Source organism: Rana temporaria, chromosome 1 (genome assembly GCF_905171775.1).
Source record: "Rana temporaria chromosome 1, aRanTem1.1, whole genome shotgun sequence".
Classification (NCBI taxonomy): Eukaryota; Metazoa; Chordata; class Amphibia; order Anura; family Ranidae; genus Rana; species Rana temporaria.
In genome coordinates this window covers 614,126,224-614,148,794 of record NC_053489.1, presented here as the reverse complement: position 1 = coordinate 614,148,794, position 22,571 = coordinate 614,126,224, and the positions used below count along the sequence as shown (strand labels likewise).

The 22,571-nt window shown below is 44.9% G+C and overlaps 1 protein-coding gene across 3 annotated transcripts in view; it reads left to right on the top strand.

The window, feature by feature from the left end:
* CTBP1 (C-terminal binding protein 1) overlaps positions 1-22,571 on the top strand; it is a 556,415-nt gene that overhangs the window by 171,545 nt on the left and 362,299 nt on the right. Inside the window, exons 1-2 of one of the 3 annotated variants that reach the window (XM_040335255.1) lie at positions 3,640-3,762; positions 3,886-3,957. The exons of the other annotated variants lie outside the window; for them this stretch is intronic. Coding sequence (XP_040191189.1) covers positions 3,690-3,762; positions 3,886-3,957 — 145 coding nt within the window. The 5' untranslated portion in view covers positions 3,640-3,689. Of the gene's footprint in view, positions 1-3,639; positions 3,763-3,885; positions 3,958-22,571 lie in introns of those variants that run through there. 3 annotated transcript variants of the gene reach the window in all.

The following is a 22,571-nucleotide window of genomic DNA, read 5'->3' as shown; positions in this document are numbered from 1 at the left end:
ACGTCGCCGTGTCATCGTCGCGGCGACGGCGCGGACACGTCACCGCGGATATATTCCGCGGGGATTTCGATCTGATGGTGTGTACAGCCATCAGATCCAAATCCACCATTGGATTTATCCGCTGGAAACGGTCCGGCGGATCGTTTCCAGCGGATATCCTCTCGTGTGTACAAGGCCTAAGGCTCGGTTCACACTACCGCAGCATGGCAAACGACTTGTAAGACCCCAAGTCGCATAACATGTGATATCCTATTTAATCAATGAGAGCCGTCTTAATAAGCACTACTGAAGTCTCTCCGACTTTAAAAAAGATTCCTGTACTACTTCAAGGCGACTTTTATCTGACTTATGCCCATAGACATTAATGGAAGTTGCCTCCAAGTCTTATTTGATGTGTGCTTTGGATCCGACATTACAGGAAGATTACACAGGCATTCCCTGAAGTTGCACCAAGTCATGCCGAAGTTGTCTGGCAAAGTCGCACTGTAAGTCATGCAACTTTCAGGTCGTGGCAGCGTAAACTGAGCCTAGACACAAAAACGACTTTAGCGCTTCTTTAACAACTTGCTTACTGGGCACATAAACCCCCTTCGTTCCCAGGCGAAATTTCAGCTTCCGGCACTGCATCGCTTTAACTGACAATTGCGCGGTCGTGCGACGTGGCTCCCGAACAAAATTGGCGTCCTTTTTTCCCCACAAATAGAGCTTTATTTTGGTGGTATTTGATCACCTCTGCGGTTTTTATTTTTTGCGCTATAAACAAAAAAAGAGCGACAATTTAAAAAAATATATATTTTTTTTTTACTTGTTGCTATAATAAATATCCCAATTTTTTTTTAAAAAAACGATTTTTTTTCTCAGTTAAGGCCGATACGTATTTTTCGACGTATTTTTGTATAAAAAAAAAATCGCAAGTCGCAATAAGCGACTGGTTTGCGCAAAAGTTATAGTGCCTACGAAATGGGGGATAGATTTAATTTTTTTTTTGTTTTTTTTTACTAGTAATGGCGGCGATTTGCAATTTTTTTGTCAGGGCTGCGATATTGCGACGGACGTATCGGACACTTTTGACACAATTTTGGGACCATTCACATTTATACAGCGATCAGTGCTATAAAAATGCACTAATTACTGTATAAATGTGACTGGCAGTGAAGGGGTTAACACTAGGGGGTGAGGAAGGGGTTAAATGTATTCCCTACATAGTGTTCTTACTGTGTGGGGGGAGGGGGGTGACTGGGGGAGGTGACCGATGCGGTGTCCCTATGTAAAGGGACACAGATCGGTCTCCTCTCTCCCTGACAGCACGTGGAGCTCTGTGTTTACACACAGAGCTCCACGTCCTGCTGTGTACCGGCTGTGTTCCCGACGATCGCGAGTGTCTGGCGGACATCGCGGCCGCCAGGCACTCGCACGTTGTTTCCCCGCTGCGCGCCCCCAGCGGAGCGCACAGGGAACAACAACGGCAGGACGTCTATGGACGTCCAACCGGCACTTGAGAGCCGCGCTGTGGACGTCTTTCGACCATAGCGCGGATCTCAAGTGGTTAAGCGACTGTGTTGAGAAGCTAGAGTATTAAGGTAGAGTATTAAGCCACATACACACAATCAGTTTTTCGTCGGACAATGCCGTGGAATTTCGTCCGAAGGGCATTGGCCGTGAACTTGTTCTGCATACAGATGGCAAAACTTTGTCAGCCAAATACGAAACTACCTGTTTTTTCAGCTCTTTAGCGCCACCCTTTGGACAACTTTTGCTAATGTTGTGCTATGGTTAGCATTGGTTCTAAACATGCATGTTTGTACTTTGGATTTTTTACACACACCATCGGATAATCCGACATCACACATTTATTTCGGACAATTTAAAAGCATGCTATCCAACATTTGTTGTCAGAAAATCCAACGACAATTGTCCGACGGAGCATACAAACGGACAGATTTTCCGACAAAACCCTGCTATCACACATTTTGTTGTCGGAACATCCAATCGTGTGTATGAGGCTTAAGAGTATGCCACAGCACCCTACCCCTATACAACGTTATAAAACGTTTAAAAAGGCAACCCCTTGACTGATTCTGAGCCAGGGGAGTGAAAGTTGCTGTTTGCCTGGCTGCCACAGCACTAGTGGGTAGGGAGCCTGGGACACATGTCAGCGGCCCTTGCATGAGTAGTGCTACATAAATCATAGCCCTCTCCTAATAGTGTCTATTTACTGTCTGTGCTGGCCCAGCTCATCTGCCCCTATTCTCACCCCCTTATTTAACTTTTAGGCCAGGTTCACACCTATGCGAATTGAGTGCGGCTTAAACCACATTCAATTCGCAGAACATTTTAAAATACATTGTTTTCAATGAGGCTGGTTCACATATGTGCGATGCATTCGCACTGCGCATTGCCGCCAAACCGTGTGCGTCTTTTAGGCATTGCGGTGCGGCTCAGGTGCGAATTCAAGCCCATTATCTTCTATGGGTACGCAGCTGATTCGCAGATGTGTTCAGATGTGTTCAGTTCTCTTCAGGAATTTCTCTCATTCAGCTCAATACACTTCTCCCCCACTCTCCTCTCACCCGTAACTTCTCCCAGGTCTCCAAATTCGCATCTAAAACGTTGCTAATCTGCTGAACACTTCTCTAATCTCTCTGCAGAGATAAGAGAGCTGAAATTCGCAGCGCCGTATAGCGCTGCGAAGAGCCGAGTCCTACTCCGGCTATTATCGGAAAGCGTGACGCGCCATAGCCGGCCGTCAATCATGTTCCCCTCTTCATAGAAACGCCTTTCCCCGCGGGAGTCTGAAACGAAACGAATGGATTAAACTGTGAGTACAGCGCAAAAAAAATAAAAACAAAGGCATACTGTAGCTGACGCTAGTATGCTGGATGGCATGGTAGAAAGTTGTTTTTTAGGGTGAACCTCCGCTTTAAAAACGACCGTGTGTAGGCTGCAGAGCATTTTTCTCAACGTGAAAAATGGACATTAAAAATGTTGAACTTTTAGAATTTTTCTTGTCGTGAAAAACGGTCGTGTGTAGGCTTTAACGACAGGAAAAAAAACGCCCATGCTCAGAAGCAAGTTATGAGACGGGAGCACTTGTTCTGGTAAAACTAGCGTTTGTAATGGAGATAGCACATTCGTCATGCTGTAACAGACTGAAAAGCACGAAGACTGAAAAGCGCGAATCGTCTCTCACCAAACTTTTACTAACACAAAATCAGCAAAAGCTGCCCAAAGGGTGGCGCCATCCGAAAAATACTTCACCTTTAAAGTGCCGTCGTACGTGTTGTACGTCACCGCGATTTCCTCAAGCATTTTTTCTTTCACGATTGTGTATGTATGCAGGCTTGACAAGAATCACGTCGAGAAAAACTTCATTTTTTCCATGGCATTAAAACCGGTCGTGTGTACGCGGCATCAGGAAGAAATCTTCACTGCAGGGATGCCCCGTCCTCTGCCTGCTGCTAAACTTCCAGCACTGTGACAGTTAATAGCTTTGGGGATCTGGACTCAGCTGCACTAAAGATGAGCGAATGAGGACACACCCCCTCCTCCAATGAGATAAGTTCTTTCATTGATTACACTGCTTGTAACATGATCTGTGAATGGGGGAGAGAATCATGTGCTTGACCAGGCTCTCCTCTTTTCATACATCACTACAACAAGCAGTGTAATCAGTGAATTTACTTTTTTCAATGGAGGAAGAGAAAGGGGAAAACATGCTGGATAGGCTTTTCCATGGAATCTTCTTTGCAACTTTCTTACCAGGTAGGTCACCAGGTGTCCTCCACAATTGCTCAGGCATGCAAAATATTCTAATATATGTACACAATCTGGGGGGCCAGGGACCAGCATGCAACATGTGATAACTCATGCTTTTCTAATTTGTAGGGACAGTTCCTCAGGATTTCTTTGGAGTGTCGGAGGAAACATGCACAGACAAAACATGCAAACACCATGCAGGTAGTATCCTTCCTGAGATTTAAGCCGCTGACCGCAGCCACGCTGCTTATAGATCCAGCATCTGCACCACCCTTGGGCTGCATTCACCCTGGCAGCCATGGGCACATCGTTTTCTGCGATTAGAGGCGGCTGAATGTCGCTTCTGGACGCAGCAACATTTTGTATTTTGGCTGCTACCATTGTGTCTATACAGAAATGCTGACCCTGGATGTATGCTGTCTTTGTCCAGGGCAGAGGCGTTGCTAGGGGGGTGCGGTCCGCACCGGGTGACACCCCCTAGAGGGGTGACACCACCCCCCCTTTTTTTTTTTTTGCTGACATGCCCAGCCTGCCCTGTACCACCCCAGCCTGCCCTGTGCCACCCCAAACTTTCCCATGCCACCCCAACTTTCCCTGTACCACGCCAATCTGCCCTATGCCACCATAACTTGCCCTATACCACCCCAACCTGCCCAATGCCACCCTAACTTGCCCTGTACCACCCCAATCTGCCCTATGCCACCATAACTTGCCCTATACCACCCCAACCTGCCCAATGCCATCCTAACTTGCCCTGTACCACCCCAACCTTCCCATGCCATCCCAACTTGCCCTATGCCACCCTAACTTGCACTATACCACCCCAAACTACCCTATATCACCCCAACATGCCCTATACCACCTTAACCTGTCCTATACCATACCACCCCAAACTACCCTATATCACCCCAACATGCCACCTTAACCTGTCCTATACCACCCTACTACACCAACCTGCCACTATACCACTCTATACTACCCTAACCTGCCACTATACTATCATTTACAGGGGCTGGTTTGGGGTGCGCCCCATGCGCTGCCTGCTTGGTGCTGGGCAGCCTAGACAGAGGGGGGGGGGGGTGACACCATGTTTTACCACACCGGGTGACACCAACCCTAGTGACGCCACTGGTCCAGGGTTAGTTGAAGGGTTAATTTGCATTTAACAGCTTGGCCACCACTGACCGCAGCTGCTGTTCTTACATGAAGTATTTTGAAAATGCCATTTGCCTGGCTGCTATACTCATCCAATGTCTTTATTTAATTTATTGGCGTCACTGACCCTCAACAAGTCGGCAGATCGGGCACGGTAGCCAACTGTAGCTCAATTTTCTGGCGATTTCAACCACTTTCAAAGGGAACTCGCCACCAGCAGGGATTTTGAACAGTTGCATTTCCACTCCGTTGTCTTTGCAATCAAAGGCTGCTTTAAAGTCGTCCAAAATTGCCAAAACATTACCCTGTGGATGGACGCTGTTAGATACTTGTGCAATTAGAAATGCGGTCACTTATGCTTTGTTTCTATGAATGTGATAGGTGGAGCTCACATAACTTCTAATGCAGTGTACAGACGGTCGTTTTTTTTGTGATGAAATAAAACGACGTTTTATATCATGAAACAAAACGACGTTTTTAAAACTTCAATTTTAAAAAACGACCTTGCTTACACACCATCGTTTTTTCAAAATGCTCTAGCAAAGCGCGGTTACGTTCAGCACTCTTTTCCATTGAAGCTCGCTTCATACCTTGCTTCTGAGCATGCGCGGGTTTAAAAACGTTGTTTTAAATGTCGTTTTAGCTACACACGTGATTTTTTTTTTTTTTTTTTTTTTTTTTACACAAAAAACGACACAATAAATTGAAGCATGCTCGAATTTTTTTTACGTTTTTCAGAAGACATAAAACAACGTTTTCCCCACACACGGTCATTTTAAATGACGTTTTTAAAAACGTCGTTTTTTCATCACATAAAGCGACCGTGTGTACGCGGCATAAGGCCTCCCATATCACCATTGTATCAAGGTGGCAGGTTCTCTTTTAGAAGGCTGATGATGGGTTAACTTCTGCCTAGACTCCACCTGGTGTGGCCTTCCTGTGTATTGTGATAAGGAGCTCAGTTTGGTTCCTCATTGAACTGTGGGTAATTGGGTGCAACAGTTCATGGCTAATTCTTTGTGGATGTTGGCACATGCTTGCTGTTGGGCACCAGGTTCTTTACTACCTCTATGGACGTTGGCACAGACCAGGCCTAGCTAGCAAGTTACCCTCTGATGGTAAATATACCATGAGTCAGCCGTCCAATGTGAGTGAGCATCTCCAGAAGATGAAGAGTATACTGCAGCGTGCAGGTTGGTCTTTTCCCTTCTGAGTTTACCGGATTGAGAAAAAGCACAGGATCACACAAGTGATTTATGTATTGCTGTCTAAAAATGCAGATACTGCGCTGAGCCCATGATTGCTGTGTCATCTCTGTGTAGGAGTCAGCGGTAAATGCTTTGTTTCTGCCAACAATAAAGGGAAAGTGCGATTTGTCAGCAGGAAAAGAAAAACTAGTTATATGCCGGACAAATCTACTTCTCTCCCCTTTTTTATCTCAAGACAAATGTACCTTCAGATGGCCCTAAATTTGCTTTATCAAATGCAAAGTGCTGATGGAGACCCCTGACAGTGCCTATGTATAGACCTGGTTATCTTCCAGTATTGGGACCAGTTTTGCCAACCGTCAGTCTTTGCCTGTTTTTTACTGGCTGCCAATAAAAAAAAAAAAAAAAAATCTTCGCCTGCCAGACCTGATTGAGACTAAGGTTGAGCTCTGGCATGTTCGCATAGAACACGTGCAGAGCCCGCCAGGAAGTCGGCACCCGCGCTGCGCTAATCACAGCCAGGCAGACATTGTCCGATGCTCGGCTGCAGAGATCGGGAAATGTCTGCCTGGCTGTGATTAGCGCAGCGCGGGTGCCGACTTCCTGGCGGGCTCGGCACGTGTTCTATGCAAACACGCCTGAGCTCGTCCTTAGTTGAGCCCATACGAGTGCCTGCTACGGTGTGATCTGGCGGAGGCAGTGCCTGAGCATATTGTGTGATGTCATGGTTCAAAGGAGAGCAGCCAGAGCCTCGTATGGGAGCAAGGCACCATCAGTGCTGTTTAGATTGGAGTGGATTAGAGGGACCACCTGGCATGCAGAAAGAGAGGGTCACTGTGACTCAGGAAGAGACGCGTTGTGTCTTTGAGGTCTCACCATCATCTGTGCGGGTGCACACTGCTGTCAGTGTCACTGTGAGAGTGAATTTTATGTGTGTGTGCCACCCATTCTAATTGCTTGCCCTCCTAAGGCCTGTCCCTGAGATACTATATCGAAAATAAAATAAAAAATGTTTGTTTGCCTTATCTACCTGTAGCGCTACCCCCTCAGGAGCCGCTGATTGATTTGGGATCGGCGTATTAAGTTTCCTCTATGTGATGTCTAGGGGTGAGGGTAGTGAGTTGAGCAGTAATCGAATGTCCAATCGGTAGATGAAGTTTTTTCTGAATGCTTTATTTCCTTGGTCCAACACATCAACTTGAGGTAGACAGGAAAGGTTGATGAAATTAGAATAACTTTGCAGTATCAGGCTTTGGATGAAGAAAGCAGTCCTGCCTTCTATTAGTTGTATCAGTACCTCGCCACTCCCGCCGGAGTGGGTGAAGTGCCCCTGGACAGACCTCTCTCACAGGCCTGGCAGCCAGAGCGCCACCTAAAGCTTCTGGGAGGAACAAGTCTCTGCCACAGACTAGGCTCTAATTAAATGTTGGGGCCTCTGCCACAGGCCTAGTGCAAGATTAGATTTGAACAGTAGAGCGAATCCTCCCAGTAAATCACGTCAGGGTCACCAGTTGACAGTGCAAGTGTACCTGTCAATGTCCGATCACCAGATCCCCGATGGTTCGTTCAAGCCCTTTTGGATAACCTGCCTTCGGGTTCTCCTCAAGCTGATTCCCCCCCCCCCCCATCGAACGGCATACAGCCTGGGATCTCCTCAGTAGAAGTGGGGGCCCCCTGGCAGCATCAGTCGATCCAGGCAGGGAGGGCCCAGAGTCAGGAACTCCGCGTGACCCCAGGCCAGGTAGGCCATAGTGGTGGGGCCTGCGATGTGCTCGCACCCTAAAGGTGGGTGCCGCACCGGAAACACGCGAAGAACCCAGGACGGCTTCCGCCACAGAAATACCCCTCCCCAGCATGCCCCGCAAGGGAAAACTCCTCCAATTGGTTGCTGGGAAGAAGCGGCTCCACCTGGACCTCTCTGGCACCACCTGTCGCCCAGAGATGAAACTGCATCCCTGGAACGCAGGCTGACCCACAGAACAATCCAGATTTGGCGACAGCCAAATTCAACAAAATTAAGAATGAGAGCAACTTATCTCTCTCATTCTCCCACTAACTTTAGCGTAGTGCCCTTTCTGAAAGTAAGGGGGCGCTACATACCTTTAACCACTTGCTTACTGGGCACTTCAACCCCCTTGCTGTCCAAGCCAATTTTCAGCTTTCAGCACTGTCACGCTTTGAATGACAATTGTGCGGTCGTGCGAAGTGGCTCCCAAACAAAATTTATTTTTTTCCCCCACAAATAGAGCTTTCTTTTGGTGGTATTTGATCATCTCTGCTTTTGTTTATAGCACAAAAAAAAAAAAGTGACCATTTTGGGAAAACCACTTTTTTTTTTTTTTTTTTTTTTCTCAGGTTAGGCCGATACGTAATCTTCTACATATTTTTGGTAAAAAAAGCACGATAAGCGTATAGTGATTGGTTTGCGCAAAAGTTATAGCATCTACAAAATAGGGGATAGACTTATGACTTTTTTACTAGTAATGGCGGTGATGTGTGTTTTTTTTTTTTTGTCAGGACTGTGATATTGCGGCGGACACTTTTGACACCATTTTGGGACCATTCACATTTATACAGTGAACAGTGCTATAAATATGCACTGATTACTGTATAAATGCGACTGGCAGGGAAGGGGTTAACACTAGGGGCGATCAATGTGTTCCCTGGGAGTGATTCTTACTGTGGGCGGAGGGGACTGACTGGGGGAGGTGACCGATGGTTGTCCCTATGTACAAGGGACACACCATCAGTCTCCTCTCCCTGATAGGACTCCTCTCCCTGACAGGTCCCTGCTCTGTGACTGCCGATCGCGGGTACCTGGCAGACATCGCGGCTGCCAGGTGCGTGCATCGGCACCCGCGTGATACGGCGGGCACAGCTCTTCCACGATGCACGCATTGCGGAAGTAAACAGGAGGGCGTCCACCCGGCAATTGAGCGCCGCGCTGTAGATGTTTTTTGTCTATAGCACATGCGCGAAGAGGTTAATTTGTATAGCTAATTGTTTTTGTAGCCTAAATACTCTAATTTGCACTTAAAACTTACATTTTTGAGAAATGCCAGTAAAAACTTGGCTGTGCCATTAAATGTCTGGTAGGTTGGAAACACTGCTTGGGACCCCCAAAGCCTAGGGTCATCTAATGGGCATACCCCAACAGTCCACTAGGGAGTTGATGCTTGGCTTCACAAGAGGAAAGCTCAGTAGGGCAGCTTGTCATATTGATGGGCCAGTCACCATCGGATAGGCGTGTGTCCAGGCACACCCTAATCGCCCTGTGCAGCACAGATTCCCCCTACTGCCCTGGCTTCCCCCACAGCGCTGCCAACTTCCCTCCTCTCCCGCCAGCTATAGCTGAGGGGAGGTATTAGGATGAGTGGGGGAAGGGGCAGTAAATATGTAATTTACTGGTCCCTTACCTATGTGAATGAACACTGAGTGATCGGTAGTGTTTTGTTTGAGCTTTGGGGTGCACACCCTAATGTTATAGGCTGTGCACACCTATGGGTGGGACCATATGATTCCTAATGCAGGCAATTTGGCATGCATATTGACATGTTAAGTGGTGCTGATGGGGACAGAAACAAGGTTGATGCATCCATTTTAGGGTGTTGCAACTTATGCATTAACGTGCAACAGTGAAAATGGGCAATTGATGATCTGAGATGGAGTATGTGTGTGTGTGTGTGTGTGCCACCGATCACACATGTAGAAGTATTGGCCCGGGTTCAATCCATGAAAAAATTGTGTGTGCCAGCTTGTGGAAATGCGTAGTGCAGTTTGTTGTGTGAATGGGAGCTTACACGTGTTCCCTGGCTACACAGGCTTGTCATTTGTAATGTAATAGTATTACTAAGTCGGGTCGAAAAAGGCACATCCATGGAGTTCAACTAAAAATTGCATTGCAGTGAGGTGTGCCGCTGTACTGCACCACATTTGTCAAAGCTGACAGCACTGAAAAGGAGAAGATCACTTTGAAGGAAGGTCTTCCTTGTGCATATGAATGTTTTATTTTTTTGCTTTGACGTGCCTTTTGCTTTTAAAGGAGCAGTACACATGACAGCTACTTGGTTTCTTGGAGAGAAATTGCTCAAAAACAATTCTTTAAAATCCCCAGTGTTGCATGGTCCTTGCTATACCACTATCTTCAGCTGGAAAATGCAGTGTGGCAGCCAGATGATTGGCCTTGTGTTGCAGTGTGCTCCTGTAGCCTATAGGCATCACTGTGGCAACTTTTCATGCAAAATGTAAATATGGGGGGTTGTTGTTGACCTAAAAAAATGCTTCTGTTCTGCTGACCCAGAACAAGTATGCAGATCAGGTAAGGTATATGTTGTTATGGGGCATATGCAGTAGATAATGCAGCCTGGTACTAAGGATTTATTCATACCATGTCCACTGAGCTGCAATGATCTTCCCGGTTCACACCTGGGCCTTTGCGGGCAGAATCGGCGTGATTCTGTCAGCGATTCCAAACGCTCTTCAAAACTGACAAATCGCATCTGCGCTTGTTCAGGTGCTATTCATTTTCGATCACATCCACACACAGGCGTGGTTCTGCCCCGATTGGGGCTCTGCAATTGCGACAAACCTCATTGCGTGAAGCTTGCCAACCCAAAAGAAACGCATGCTCCTTTATTGAGCAGCGAGGTTTGCGCAGTGTGGTTTGGAGCGATTTATCGCCTGGAAAAATGTAGGTGCCAATGAAAATTAATAGAACCTTAACAACCATGGTGCGTCAGTTTTGAAGAGCATTTTGGTATTGCGGGCAGAATCGCAAGATGGCTGTTCGGTGGGGATTCCATCTGAAGAGAGACAAGAGAGGCTGGCAATCCAATAGGGTCTCGACAATCCACCGGGGATCAAGGGAACCGATTACTGAAAGGCTGGATGTTGGTCACCTGTCAGTCGGTAAACTACCTGAAGGAGATCCAGGCCAAAGTCTTTTTTAAGGAGGATTACCTCCGCTACCTCAATCATAAGGAGGGTCTGTGGCAGAGACTTTTCCTCTAATTTCCGAGTGATACTGCTAGGTCAGTGAGAGAGGCCTGTCCAGGTACACTATACCCACTCTGGCTGGCGTGGCGAAGAAGACCAAGTGTTGTTGGAAGCAGGACTGTTTCCCTTTGCTACGCCTGAATCTGCTATTTCTCCATCCATTTCTACTCTTCTATCACCACAACTTTTTTTTTATTGTTTTTACCCGGCTGATTAATAAAGAGCACAGAAAGACACCTGTCGTGGACATTCCGTTAATGCTACATCCACCATACACCCTTAGACGACGGAGGAGCCATGAGGTAACATGCCACCCAAAACAAACCAGCAGCTCCTTTGGGGATAGTGCTACACACACATGTATATCTCTCTCACACTGGGCCTTATTTACGAAAGGCAAGTGCACTTGGAAGTGCAGTCAATTTAGATCAGAGGGGGACATGCAAAGAAAAAATAAAATGCATTTTAGCTTGCACATGATTGGATGGTAAAATCAGCAGATCTTCCCCCTCATTTCAGATTTACAGCGACTGCACTTTCAAGTGCACTTGTAGTGCAGTGGATTTGCCTTTTGTAAATAACTCCCACTGTGTATATGTCTTTTTATAATACAAATAACGTGTGTGGGGGTTTTTTTTTTTTTTTTTTTCAATCTTTATGTAGCTCTAGGAGCTGGGAGCTGCTGGTTACATTTGGGATCGGCGTAATTATGTTACCTCTATGATGTGTCTAGGGATGAGGATGATGAGAGTAGTGATGGAATGTCCAGACAACAGGGTGACGTTTTCGATGCTTTTATTTCTGGCCCAACCCAACCAACTTGAGGTAGATAGGACAGGTTGGTGAAAGGAGAGAACTTTTCAGATTCAGGCCTATGGATAAATGGAAGCAGTCCTGCTTCTATTAGCAACTCTTACTTCGTCGCCACTCCAGCTGGAGTGGGTGTAGGGCCCCCGGACAGGTCCAGGCCTGGCAGCCGGAGCATCACTAGAACTTCTAGGAAGGAACAAGTCTCTGCCACCGACTTGGCTCTAATAGAATTAGGATTCGTAGTGAGACCTCTGCCACAGGCCCAGTACTCAGGAACATGGACAGTAGAGCGAATCCTCCCAGTAACACAATTTTGCCTGAATCTCCCTCAGGTAGACTTGATAGTTTGGGGTCACCAACTGACAGTTTGCAGCATACAACCTGTCAGTGTCCGGTCACCCAGATCCCCGATGGTTCGTCTAAGCCCTATTGGATCACCTGCCTCCGGGCTCACCTCAGACCGACTCCTCACCGAACAGCACAACTCGCTTGGGATCCTCTTCACAGAATGTGGAACCCAGTAAGTGACTGGGGTCCCTTTGCAGCCTCAGTTGCTCCAGACCATGAGGGCCCAAAGTCGGGAACTCCGCGTGACACATGCGCCCCGACCTGGTAGGCCAGGCCGGGGCCCGTGATGTGCGCACACACTAAAGGTGGGTGCCGCACCTGGAACCAGGAACGGGCGAAGAACCCCAAAAAATGGCGTCCGTCACAGAAATACCCTCTCCCAGCATGCCCCGCGAGGGAAACACTCCTCCATTTGGCTGCTGGGGAAAGCGGTTCCGCCTAGACCCCTCTGGCGCCACCTGCCATCCAGAGATGGAACTACATCTCTGGAGCACAGAATGACCCACAGGACAGTCCAGAACCGACAGAACCCAATTTAGCAAAACAGCACGGATGAGAGCAAGGTAACTCATCCCCCAACTAAATTTAGCATAGCTCCTGTACTGAAAAGTACACAGGCGCTACATTTACTTTTCCATTGTACAGTATAGGACAAACATGCATTAAACTGTAGCTTTGGTCAGCCAAGCATCATTATTCAATTTTGAGGCTGAAATGAATCCGGGGCATTATATTGCATATATTAGTCCACCTACATAACAGTTCTTCATAATAAAAATGATTAGTTGTAACTTCCCCATTTCTTTTGCAATAAAGGACACGCTAATGGAATGTTTTGCTATAATGCGATTCGCTGTTTTGAAAGTGATTTAAAAATGAATTTTAACAAATAAAGCAAACGAGCTGTTTGCAAGGAGGAATTAATATATTTACCAGATGAAACGGAAATGTAAGTGGGGGAGGGAAATTGGTCATTATTGCAGATGCAATGGCTTATGTTGTAAATGGAGTTGGAGCGTGTTTTGTGGCTCTTGTTATGGTACATGCTTTATAAAGCTAGTTTATTGACTGTCGTCCCGACTGCATACCTTGGGTTTCCATTTCAGAATATTCTTGCGGTTTATCACGCAAAGCCAGGTTTGCTTAGCTTGTAATTTAATCTTCTGCTCGACAGCCTCGCCATTACTTGGTTATGGCTAAATTATTCTTTAATAAAAATGTTCGCCTCGTGATCTGTATTTTATTAATTTGGAGAGCGGGTTTATCGATTGTCACAGATGTTAGGAGCATGTCGTTTGTCATGGTTATTGGGGGACTGTCACATTTTAGTGGCACTGAAGACTGCGGGATTTGGAGGGCACCTTACAAATAACTTACCTGCAGTGGGCACACCAGTGTCAGGTGGGAGCTTTTAGCACTGTGCCTGCCATTTAAAAGGAGGTCCTGTTTGTTTTATGTTTTTTATTTTTTTTTGTTCCCCCCCCCCCCCTTTTTAAAAAAAAAAAAAAAAAAAAAAAAAAAATTGTATGGAGGAGAGGCATTTTCTGACCCAAAGCGTGAACGAGCAGTTTGCATTACGTGGCAGTGTGACCCCCCCCCCAACAACCTTATGCCGCGGTCAAAAGTTCGATGTAATCTTTTGGTCGGAAATTCCGAACGTGTGTAGGCCCCATCGGACAAAAATCTGGAAAAGTTCTTGTCGGAAATTCCGATCGTCTGTATGCAATTCTGAGAGCACAAAAATTCTACGCAAGCTCGGAATCATTGAACTTAATTTTTCACGGCTCGTCTTAGTGTTGACGTCACCGCGTTCTTGATGTTCAGAATTGCCGACAACGTGTGTGTGACCATGTGTATGCAACACATCTTTAAATGGGGGGGGGGGAATATCCAATTTTCTTGTCGGAAGTTCCGATGTGGAGTGTGTGTGTGTGTGTGTGTGTGTGTGTGTGTGTTTTGTTAAATTTTTTTGTTAGACGCTACAATGGCATACTGATATGTGTCTTTCATACTTTTCAAAGGCTTTTTATTGACAATTGCATTAAATTAAAGGGGGTTGTAAAGGTGTGTGTGTGTGTGTGTGTGTGTGTGTGTGTGTAATAAATATATATATATTAGTAGTTTTGTCTTTCTTACTGAGCATCGAGTATATTTTTAGAGAGAGGAGTAAGTATATGTGGCTCAAAAAAAGAGAGAGACATGAACTGCCATTATATCTGTGGGGAGTGATGTTCCCAACCTGCCCATATGTTTTTAAATCTATCCTGTTTATCTCTAATCTTATGCACCCATCTCTCTGCCTCCATTTATTGAGTTAACTTATTTTTTCCATTCCATAAGGGAGGGGCGTGTGGTTTGTTTCCAATGCCTGGGTATTGGCATTTTAGCAGCTTTTAATAGGTGTGGTATCGCACTTTTTTTATAGCGATTTATAGATCCAGGTATCCCGTGGAATAGAAATTGTATAGGTGATAGTTCTATAGGTTGATTGGTCATCTTCTTAACACATGGTGCTGTTTCTTCCCAAAAGGGTCTGATCTTTATGGAAAATCACCAAATATGGAGGAATGTTCCCTTTTCTTTGCATCCCCCTCCAGCAACTTCCATCTGCTGTAGAATATATTTGGGCTAATCGGGCTGGAGTCTGATACCATCTGACCAAAAATGTATGACCTTTCTTGGATTTTGGAATTTATAGAATTTGTATACGTTGATTCTATAATTTTAATTTGTACTGATGTAAATGTATAATTTAGCTCTTTTTCCCATTCCCTAATAAAATAAGGAATTGTATTTTTCTGTTCACTGAGAACCAACTTGTACATTTGTGATAACAAATGATTAGGCTTCGACATTTTTGCACACATATTCTTAAATGTTGTAAGCGACCCTGATGTCCTTACTTTTGGTTTTAACTTATTAAAGAAATCCGCCATTTGGTTGTATCTCCATTTAGCCATTATCATATCCCCTTGAGATGATACTAATTCTGTTAAGGGTATTAGAGTTCCTTGGGGTGCGTATCTTGAGCACATAGTGTTCCTGTTAGACCCCCATAAGCCCATTGTCCTCTCCTGGGGGGAACCATGGATACCCTCCCAATGGAGCCATTGGGGATGTAGGGGGGGGGGGAGAGATAGAGAGAGACTCCCCTGCATGAGTGGTTGTAGCTGTACGTCGGCTCTTTAAGACGCTTTTAACAGGCGTGCGCTCACAGCGTGTCCCCTGAATGGTTGCATGTGCCCAGCAGGCACCCGCGATCGCTCGTGACAGAGCGAGAACTAGGGTCTGTGTGTGTGTGTGTGTGTGTGTGTGTGTGTGTGTGTGTGTGTAAATGCACAAATCCCAGTTCTCTCAGGGGAGAGGAGACTGTATGTGTGTGTGTGTGTGTGTGTGCACTGATCGGTCTTCTACCCCTAGTCAGCCACTCAGAACATGCCTAGGGAACACAGTTAATCCCTTGATCGCCCCTAGTGTTGCCCCTTTCTATGTCAGTGACATACGGTAATCAGTGGACATTTTTAGCTCTGATCGCTGTATAAATGTCAATGGTGCCAAAAAGTCTCAAGTGTCTGTCTGCCGCAATGTCGGTCACGATAAAAATCACTGATCACTGCTTTTTACTAGTGTGTGTGTGTGTGTGTGTGTAAAAAAAAAAAAAAAAAAAAAATGCCATGAATCTGTCCTCTAGTCTGTAGACGCTACAACTTTTGCACAAAAATATATATAATTATTCGGCCTAAACTGATGAGGAAAATGTGTGGGTGGGGCAAATCCTTCCGGGGCTGAATTGGTCAAGGTCATCTTTATCTGACCGCATCATGATTTGTCCTTGTAAGGCCGGGACTGAACAGGGTGTACTGTATGTTTGAAGTCCTGGTTGAATCAGAAGTCTAGTGTGTAATGGAGATTGCTAAAACAAATCTGTCCAATCTGCTCCCTGTGTTGCATTAAAGAAGCCGATTTATTTAAATAGGCTGCCAAAGCACCAAAAGACCTGCACCATTTTAATAGCATGGTGCGTTAAAATGCCTTGCTGTACATCGTGGTATGCTATAATGTTTTTGTGTGTTTGATATCGGGATGTTCTTCAAAAATAATGGCACCTTAACTCATTGTGGTATGTGTGGCGCCATACGTTGCAGCAACACTCGGGTCTGAATAGACCCTCAGGAATGTATTTAAACCAACCAAACTGGGGGGCCATGGAAGCTTTAACAATTACTTCAGGTATTGTATATTTATACATTAATCCAGCTTGAACCAGGCTAACTATTTTACACTGCTCAAAAAAATTAAAGGAACACTTTGAAAACATATCGGGCAAAAATGTGGACTGGGTAATGTGATGGAAGGGTTTGTCCTCGCTGTGCATGCTGGGGAGGGGTATTTATGAGGCAGACGCCATTGGGTCTGAGTATTTTTCGTCCAGTGTGGCACCCACCCCGGGGCGTGCGTGCCACGCGGTGTTCCTGGTTCCGGGACCATGCTGGCCTGGAGCATCTGAACAGCGACGGGGACCCAGTGAGTGACTGGGTTCCCACCTTTTGAGGATCCCAAGCTGTACTGCTGTTCGGTGGGGAGTCAGTCTGAGGAGCGCCATTGAGAGGCTGTCGGTCCAAAAGGGCCTGGACAAACCACCGGGGATCAAGGTAGCCGGACACTGAGAGATTAACCACCTATCAGTTGGTACCTTCAAGTTGAAGGAGATCCAGGCGTAATTCATCTAAGGAGGGATATCTCCAAGAATTCAATCCAGGGAGGACCTGTGGCAGAGGTATCTTTCTGAGGCTCATCGAGGGGAGTCTGGCAGAGGTTCTTGTTCAAGTTCACTAAAGAGGGTCTGTGGCAGAGACTTTATCCTACAATTGTCCGAGTAATACTCCGGCTGCCAGGTCAGTGAGAGGCCTGTCCGGGTACGCAAAGCCCACTCCAGCGGGAGTGGCGCAGAGAAGGGTTACGTTTGGGAGCAGGACTTTAATATTATCACGCCTGAATCTGCTATCCTCCTTCTTCAACTTTACTTTCCTCACCATAAGTTTACTGTTTTTTTTTTTTTTTTTTGTTACCTGGCTGGGTAAAGAGCCCTGCAAAGAGCACCTGTTGTGGACATTCCTTTACTTCTACTATATAATATGCCGCCCAAAAATCCAGCAGCTCCTCCAGGGGTAGTGCCACATATAAGACACCATACCTAGAATCCTTCTTTAAACTGAACACGTTGCAGACTTGCCTCTCGAATTTGCCCTCTTCCAGTGTTGACAGCTTTGTTTTTCTTCATTTTGAGGCTTCTTCCGAATCCCACGCCTTTCTTCTTTTGCCCATTTGGCAACCACTGCTGATGTGTCCATGCTTGAATTGCATTTATCAGAAGAGCCTACAAAGTCTACTAACTACAGCTCTAAAGCATCTTTTTGTTTCTCCATACACAAACTAGAATATGTAACTGCAACCTCCCCCTTCTCCCAGTGATTTGTTCTAGCACAGTATTACCTGCAGCAAAGCTGTCAGATTGCGAGCCTTATGATTGACGGCTGTCCTGCAGTCACAGGTTCACATTAAGCTGACATTTTTATGGATTTTGGCTAAGCATAGATTGGGGGAGGGGGTGAACTGTGCTGAACAATGCTTAAAATGAAAATCATAACAAATGTGTGAATTTTATGTACAGTATCTCACAAAAGTGAGTACACCACCTCACATGTTTGTAAATATTTTATTCCCCTATCATGTGACAACACTGAAGACATTGTAGCAAAGTGTGAGTGTACAGCTTGTATACCAGTGTAAATTTGCTGTCCCCTCAAAATAACTCAACACACAGCCTTTAATGTCTAAACTGCTGGCAACAAAAGTGAGAATATCCAAATTGGGCCCATAATGTCAATATTTTGTATGGCCACCATTTTCCACCACTGCCTTAACACTCTTGGGCATGGAGTTCACAAGTTTCCACTCACTAGAGACCGGGAAAGCTCCTGTGATCTAATAACTGTCCAGGAATAGGGTACTCGGAGGTAATATTCTGTGGCATGATATACCCTGTTTCCCCAAAAATAAGACCTACCCTGAAAATAAGTCCTAGCGTTATTTTCCAGGAGGGCTGCAATATAAGCCCTACCCCGAAAATAAGCCCTAGTTAAAAATGCTTGTAAAATCCTATAATCCACTATATTACAGTAGTTTAAAATGTACAATGTATGTGTTTCTGTAATATAATTGCGGGGAAGAACAGAAGTGCAGAGAGGCGCTATAACAAATGTATTTGGCACAATTATATTACAGAAACGCACACATTGTACATTATATACTACTGTAATAGAGTGGATTATAGGATTTTACAAGCATTTTAACTCGGTTCACACTGGGGATTCCTGACGGGCAGGGAGGGAGAGGGGAGAGAAGACGGCACATTACATGGTAAGACCTACAATTTTTTTCGGGGAAACACGGTATGTGAATTTAATTTTGGCAATACACACTTCTGTTTAGTACCACTTTTTCTTTTTAAACACTTAACCCCCGGACCATATTGCTGGTCAAAGACCAGAGCACTTTTTGCGATTCGGCACTGCGTCGCTTTAAGGCTGCATTCACACCTCCGCGACAAGATACGCGGCGTATTTTGCCGCGAGTGTGTAACTTTGTTAAAAAAAAAAAAAAAAGTCTTCCCATTGCTTTGTATGGCCGAACGCCAATGCCGCCTGAAAAAAAGGGTCCGGGACTTTTTTTTCAGGCGGCAGGCGTACGGCGTCTGAGATGTGAACCATCTCATAGACAGCAACGGGAATTCTCCCCTCCAGCAGCACGAGCGTCGGGCGTTTTGTCGCGGAGGTGTGAATGGGGTGTAACTGACAATTGTGTGGTTGTGCGATGTGGCTCCCAAACAAAATTGGCATCCTTTTTTTCCCACAAATAGAGCTTTCTTTTGTTGGTAATTGATCACCTCTGCGGTTTTTATTTTTTGCGCTATAAACAAAAATAGAGCGACAATTTTGAAAAAAATTAATATTTTTTGCTATAATAAATATCCCCCAAAAAATATTAAAAAAAAAGTTTTCCTCAGTTTAGGCCGATACGTATTCTTTTTACATATTTTTCGCAAAAAAAAATCGCAATAAGCTTTTGGTTTGCGCAACAGTTATAGCATTTACAAAATAGGGGGTATTTTTTTTTTTTTTTTTTTTTTTTTTTTTTTTTTTACACACACACAGCTCCCGGTCCTCGCCCTGTAACAAACGATCGCATGTGCCTGGCGGTGATCGGGCACGGGAGTCCGGGGCGCGCGTGCCCCTGTTGGCTGCTGGGCGAGGTGACGTAAAGCTACATGCTCTCGCCCAGCAGAGCCGACCTGCCGCTGTATAACTGCGGCGGCTGGTCGGCAAGCAGTTAAATGAACATTGAGCTACTTATGCTACCCAGTAGACATTGTGACAGTATTATAATTTGTTTCTCCTCACCTACCTCCAAAAACAAGGATTCTCAGATCAACCAAATTGACCAAAAGCTGATGAACTACAACACATGGGTAAGAAAAGTTGGGTAATTTTGCAATAAATACCTAGAAGTGCCAAAAAAAAGATAGTGATCCGATATGATGGGTCTATTGTCTAGTTTTGCACTTTTTTTTTTGTATTCTCGTAAATATTACCTCTAGAATTTGGGGGGAGCGAGCCTAGTGACCTGACCTTTCCCTATTGCAGTTGAGCAATAAAAACTGGGTCACCTCCCTTCTCCCAGCCATTGATTATTTGGGAGGGGGAACAACCGTTCACCACATGGATCACACTACTCTAATTCTGTCAGTATGCTCCTCGTCCGCATGAAGCACGGCATTCGCAATTGCTTCCTAATGGTGCCCCTCATCCTAGAATGTTGCTGTACAGGGTAGTAGGTAATTATTAAGTGTTCTTGCATAGCAAGACCACTTACTGTTATCTCACATATATATATATATATATATATATATATATATATATATATATATATATATATATATATAATATTCTTATAGCCAAATTTACCACCCTAACTCCTCCCACAGTTATTACACTACATAGACAAGTAATATACCGAAACGTGCGGATTGTTCCCGAATGGTGTGCTATTACTTTTGTGGAACGTTTCGAATAGTTCACGAAATATCGTTGTTTTTGCAGTGAAATTTGTCTCCTAGGACAAAGCTGAAAAATCGGGACATGATTTCTAAACTGCCATCACTCCCTCATTTTCAAGCCGACCTACACAAATCTTATATCAAAAGGTTCAGCTATCCCTGCTGCCACTACACATGGCTACGGCTAGTCCTGATCGTTTTCACAATATGACCATTTTGTTTGTTTGTTTGCAAATCACGCCATCCATTAAAATTGCAGTCTAGACGCCTAAAATTTTAAGGGTAATATTTAAACTGCGACTGCCTTCAATCTGCTCTTCTCCATTCTTCTTCAACTGTACTTTCCTCACCATAAGTTTACTGTGTTTTTTTTTTTTTTTACCTGGCTGGGTAATAAAGACCCCCTGTTGTGGACATTTATTTTCTTCTATGTAATATGCCGCCCAAAAATCCAACAGCTCCTCCTGGGGTAGTGCTACATATAAAAGACACCATATCTAGAATCCTTCTTTAACCACTTAAGCCCCGGACCAATATGCTGGCTAAAGACCCAAGGGGTTTTTACAGTTCGGGACTGCGTCGCTTTAACAGACAATTGTGCGACGTGGCTCCCAAACAAAATTGGCGTCCTTTTTTACCCACAAATAGAGCTTTCTTTTGGTGGTATTTGATCACCTCTGCGATTTTTATTTTTTGCGCTATAAATAAATAGAGCGACAATTTTAAAAAAATGCAATATTTTTTACTTTTTGCTGTAATAAATATCCCCCAAAAACATATATAAATTTTTTTTTTTTCCTCAGTTTAGGCCGATACGTATTCTTCTACCTATTTTTGGTAAAAAAAAATCGCAATAATCGTTTATCGGTTGGTTTGCGCAAAATTTATAGCGTTTACAAAATAGGGGATAGATTTTTTTTTTTTTTTTTTTTTCCCGTGACTGCGACATTATGGCGGACACTTCGGACAATTTTGACACATTTTTGGGACCATTGTCATTTTCACAGCAAAAAATGCATTTAAATTGCATTCTTTATTGTGAAAATGACAGTTGCAGTTTGGGAGTTAAACACAGGGGGCGCTGTAACATTTAGGGATCACTGTGTATGTGTTTACTAGTGTAGGGGGGTGTGGCTGTAGGACTGACACCATCGATCGAGTCTTCCCTATAAAAGGGATCACTCGATCGATGCGCCGCCACAGTGAAGCACCGGATCGCTCCCCGAGCGGACCCGACCTCCGCATGTACCAGGGGGGGGGGGTCCCGATCGGACCCCCCACCCACGTCTAGGCAGGCACGTACAGGTACGTTGATGTGCCTGTCCGTGCCATTCTGCCGACGTAAATGTACATGAGGCGGTCGGGAAGTGGTTAAACTGAACACGTTGCAGACTTGCCTCTCGATTTGCCCTCTTCCAGTGTTGACAGCTTTTGTTTTTCTTCATTTTGAGGCTTCTTCCGAATCCCACGTCTGTCTTATGGACATAGATAATAATTTTTCTTTTTATCTTTTATCACTGTAATGAGATTTTTATTTAATGCCATACACGATGGCAGTCCATGTGACACATCAGGGTTTATCAAAGTGTTCCATTGACTAACAAATCACCTGTGGGTTAATTGGTGAAACACCCCATTCACCTTTTCTCCCCTCCTCTTTTTAAACACAGTTTTTGTCATTGTTTGCTAGCTATGAGTAAGCATCACATGATGTGAAACATGTCAGCCACCTTTTTCCTGTTCACTACGTTTTGACTGCATTATTTTGGTTGTTTTTGGATTTTATTTGTACAATAAAGACTTTGTTTTAAGGAGTGCGGCAGTCCAGGATCTTCTTCCATCCAATGTACCTGTGCATAGCCAAGCCAGCACCCTTTTGGTTTAGTGGGACGGAAGCAAAGCCAAGGGATCAGCAGTTTTTAGAGTGGTATTATTTCCCAGTCCATAGCAGCCATCAACTGTGGTTGATGGGGGCAGTTTTTGATGGGGCAATGGATCGACACACTGTTGGATCACATTTACATCTCCAGGGGCACTGTCTCCAGTCAGGAGCATTGGTGGAGGCAAGAACATGTCACCAGAAATTGTAGCTTTTCTAGTTTATTGTTACTATTTTTTTTTTTTTTTATGTTGTCTAGTCAGTCTTTCCTTGTATTTATCTTTTTTGTGATGAGCTGATTTTC